Raw genomic sequence first — 4,077 nt, 5'->3', positions numbered from 1 at the left:
CTCATACAGAATAGACACATGCATTATCACACAACCTAAAATAAGAATATTTGTTTGCTATAAATATATTAAATAATAAATAATGTAAAAATAATATATAACTAAAAATATTTATTTCTTTATTTGTAAAATACTGAATTAATAATAATAAGCACTAGATTAATATGTAACCAATAGAGAATGGAGATGTAATATGTGAAACAACAATTAATTTAATAATATAACAATAATTACGGGCGCGCGTTTGGTTATTTCCTTGCGGTGATGTCTTGCTTGTCTGCACTCTGAATCGGTGGAACTAACGAAGCCAAGATGGCGTCCATGCGCTTCCCTTTCTCTTTTCCTCAGCCCCAACCGCCTCAGTTCCCTCGCCCCTTCACCGCATTTGCTGTTGGTGTTGCCGTTGCCGGTGCCTCCGCCGCCGTCGTGGCTGTCTCCTCCTCCGACCGCCCCTTTCTCAGGAATGCCCTGAATTCCGTCTTCTCTTCTGGCCACTCGTTGCCTCTCTGGGGTTCACTCAGCTTGGCCGACAGTGGGGTTTCCGTGCTTGAATCAAAGACTGGAACTTCCTTCCCCTCGGTTCTAGCCTCTTCTCAAAAACTCTGCGGAATTGGGTTGCGAAAAAAAAGCGTCTTGGGATTGAAGAACATTGATGTATACGCATTTGGTATGCCATTTTACTTTCCCTCCACCACCACCGTCACCCTCACCGATTTAAATGCAAAAACGACGACAAAAAAAGGATCTTTTCCCAATTTAGGATAATTATACTTTGGTCTTATGAAATAATAACTCAGACGAAAAATAATCTACGTAGAATCCCTTTCAGATGCAGTATCGGCATATTTTTTTTGTAACTTAACTTTACTAAATTGCTACGACTTTGATCTGGGTTTGGAACGAAAGGAAAAGGAAGATGTTAGTTTTGAAATGTGTATGTGGAATAGTGATCAAGGGACAATCCTAACTTTTATTGTATTTGAAAATTTGTGTTGTTTGTTGAAGGTGTTTACGCTGATGATGATGACATAAAGACTCATCTTTCTGATAAATATGGGAAGTTCTCTGCGTCTGAATTGCAGGGCAATAAGGAGTTTATTGACGATCTTATGGAAAATGATATACCCATGACAGTTAGGCTTCAAATTGTGTATGGGAGATTGAGCATTCGTTCTGTGCGTAGTGCATTTGAAGAGTCTGTAGGAAGTAGGCTGCAGAAATTTGGGGGATCAGACAATAAAGAATTGCTTCAAAGGTGAATAGTTCCTTCAACTATCAATCTCATTTTCGTATTATAGAATTAGTCATCAAATGTATGTGTTTTCTTCCATATCGAATCCTGTAACGCGGATAGAAGACGTGAAAAAACCAGAAGCTTGTACATATAGCTTTTCACTTGACGGGGGTGCACGTGCAGATATGAATTTTCTGCTATGCAACAGGAAACCAAATACGCATTACTTCTGTAAAACTTGTGAAATTGCAGATTTATAATTGAACCCTCCATTTCACACACAAAAACTTACAAAATGTTGGTCAAAAAGGTAAGTATGTGCGTATCGTTGTAACACTTCAGAACTGTTTTTAGCGTTGGGTAAGTTTGCTTTTGGTTGGTATTAAATTTGAAGTGTTTTTCTATTTGCTTTTCCTTTCCTTCTCTAGCTTTGATGCACTTTTTGCCGCTTCAAAGGAACGAAAGAATTTTAAAAAAAGGACACCTAGTTTGGTTTGCAAAGGGGGATAGGAAGGAAAATAAAGCTATTTGCCATCATACCCACACTTTAGATAAATAAGACAGTTACAATCAAATGTTCAAGTTAGATTAATTTAGTTCGACATAGCCTAAGTATTAACTACTGTCTGTTCCCTCCAAATCTCCCATTATTGGAGAGGTGGAGAAAAAAAATGAAAGGAGAAAATTTGGCCCCTTATCATCTTCTCCAAATATTTGAACCAAACAAGCCGTTTTTAAGCCTTTTGCTCCATTCTACATCTATCCAACGGAATACTATGCAACTCAAAGATATCGCTATAATGCTTTGGTGTAGGTTCACTTCTCAGTTTAGAGATGAAATAAAATTACCTCGTGGATCTGTAATTCATCTTTCAAGAGAGAAGGGCCATGTTCTTAACACCTCAAGTAAGTCATCTTTCTCTGTCTGCATTTCTATCTCAAGTTTCAGAATTATAAAAGTGCAAAATATTTTTCCTGCTTCATGTGTTTTGTACTAGGAAAAATCTGGTGTTATAGTGATTCAGAAGATTCGATTGAGAACTCATGAATATGTTTCTTCTCTCTACTACATTCTTCAATTTAGAATTGAATCTAACTTATGGGGTACCCCATTATACACCATACCAAATCGGTTACCTGAAGCTTATGTATTAAACAGAGATAAAAATAAATGATGATATTTTATTGATACATAAGGAAATGGGTGGAATGAAACAACTACTGACAGTTGGATTATGAGAAAAAGTTTTGTTTCAAACAATTCAGGTAATGTTGAAACATGGATGAGGTATTTTCTCATTTTATACTTGAAATGAATGTTTTGAGAAATTAGCACCGGTGTCAGATAGTAACCGACTTATCAGGGTTTCTGTAATAGCAAGTATAAATACCTCAAGTATAGGTTTCACTTTTATATTCAAACTTTGAACTATCTGATATCTCATGCAATACACCTTGGTGGTGAGTTCATTCTCTGGAGCCCATTTTTAAGCGTTTAACATGGGAGACCTTTCAAAGTGGAACTGGTACAACAGTGTGCTTTATAAATGTTCAATGCAAAATTTTAGCACCTAGCATTAGGTCTTTCAGTCACTTTATGTTATTAATGCAAATGCTCTATGTTTTTCTTAGGTTTAAACCATTTAATTGTCCCTATTTTCGGGAGGTTTTCCCATTTTGATCCCCGTCTTATTCGAATCCCCAATTGAGTCTCTATAAGTGTTAATTTCAATCAATTAAGCTCCTGCCGTTAAATTTAGTTAACGAGATTAACTTTTTTGCACAGCTGGGAGGATGACCTGTTAATTTCTATAAACGTGGCCTATTTAGAGTTGAAACGTGGCATGAATTGAGTCCCATAAGTGCTAATTTCAATCAATTTCAACTCTAATTCATGCCATGTTTCAACTCTAAATAGGCCAAGTTTACAGAAATTAACAGGTCATCCTTCCAGCTGTGCAAAAAAGTTAATCCCGTTAACTAAATTTAACGACAAGGGCTTAATTGATTGAAATTAGCACTTATAGGGACTCAATTAGAAATTCTAATAAGACGGGGATCAAAAAGGGAAAACCTCCCAAAAATAGGGACAACTAAATGGTTTAAACCTTTTTCTTACATTTGTACTTGAATTTTGACATTAATTTATCTTGTTTCTTGTAGTTGATGGACAGGAAGTGGGAAGCATCAAGAGTAAACTCCTCTGTAAATCAATTTTAGATTTATATTGTGGTGAAGAAGCATTTGATAAACAGGCCAAAGAAGAAATTGAGCACAACGTGGCTTCTTATCTCTAGAGGTAGAATGTTAGGCTTGGAATCATCTTTAAAACATGGATTCTGAACCTTTTTTAATTCCGTGCTCTGAGTAATTTTTAGTTTATGCATACCCTGAACTTCAAGATTGCAATACGAATTTATTCATATTTCTAACAGCTATCTTGTAAAAGAGGACTTTTCTGAACTCGTACAAATAATAAAGCATCTTCTAAGAGGGTTGACTAGACCTAGATTTGTTTTGTTGTGAAAATGGAAATTTGATCCTCACTTGGAGTTTAAGCTTTTTTACTATACAGTGTCTCCAATTAATAATGTTCTTCAGCTTTTAAGTTAATTATTTGTATAGGAAATTTGTTTGGAAGAACTTACTCCAAGAGATTCCCATTAAAGCTTAATCATTTGAATAGAAAATTGTGTCACCTTTCTAATGAGAAGCTATTATTATTATAAAATTGCTTTTGAATCTCTCTATTAATAAAGTTCTATAGAACACAGATGATTGGTGGAACCTCTTCTAGCTGAGTTTTTACTATCGTAACAAATTTACTCAGGGTCTATTAATGA

At 35.5% G+C, this 4,077-nt stretch overlaps 1 protein-coding gene across 1 annotated transcript; it reads left to right on the top strand.

Annotated features, from left to right (window-relative positions):
* The first annotated feature begins 235 nt into the window (after positions 1 to 235).
* Positions 236 to 3,743, top strand: LOC106757090 (fatty-acid-binding protein 1). Its single transcript, XM_014639677.2, has 4 exons — positions 236 to 667; positions 1,006 to 1,255; positions 2,049 to 2,140; positions 3,398 to 3,743. Exons 1-4 carry the CDS (start codon positions 313 to 315, stop codon positions 3,529 to 3,531), a joined length of 831 nt encoding a protein of 276 aa, XP_014495163.1. The 5' UTR covers positions 236 to 312; the 3' UTR covers positions 3,532 to 3,743.
* The last annotated feature ends 334 nt before the right edge of the window (positions 3,744 to 4,077 follow it).

This window comes from Vigna radiata, chromosome 3, assembly GCF_000741045.1.
Source record: "Vigna radiata var. radiata cultivar VC1973A chromosome 3, Vradiata_ver6, whole genome shotgun sequence".
Classification (NCBI taxonomy): domain Eukaryota; kingdom Viridiplantae; phylum Streptophyta; class Magnoliopsida; order Fabales; family Fabaceae; genus Vigna; species Vigna radiata.
The sequence above is the reverse complement of the archived record's forward strand: the minus strand, read 5'-3'. Positions and strand labels throughout refer to the sequence as shown.

Coding starts and splice junctions, on each gene's coding strand:
- LOC106757090 (XM_014639677.2), top strand. CDS start 313: ATGGCGTCCATGCGCTTCCCTTTCTCTTTTCCTCAGCCCCAACCGCCT. Junction 1,256..2,048: donor AATAAAGAATTGCTTCAAAG/GTGAATAGTTCC, acceptor GCTTTGGTGTAG/GTTCACTTCTCAGTTTAGAG. Junction 2,141..3,397: donor CCATGTTCTTAACACCTCAA/GTAAGTCATCTT, acceptor TGTTTCTTGTAG/TTGATGGACAGGAAGTGGGA.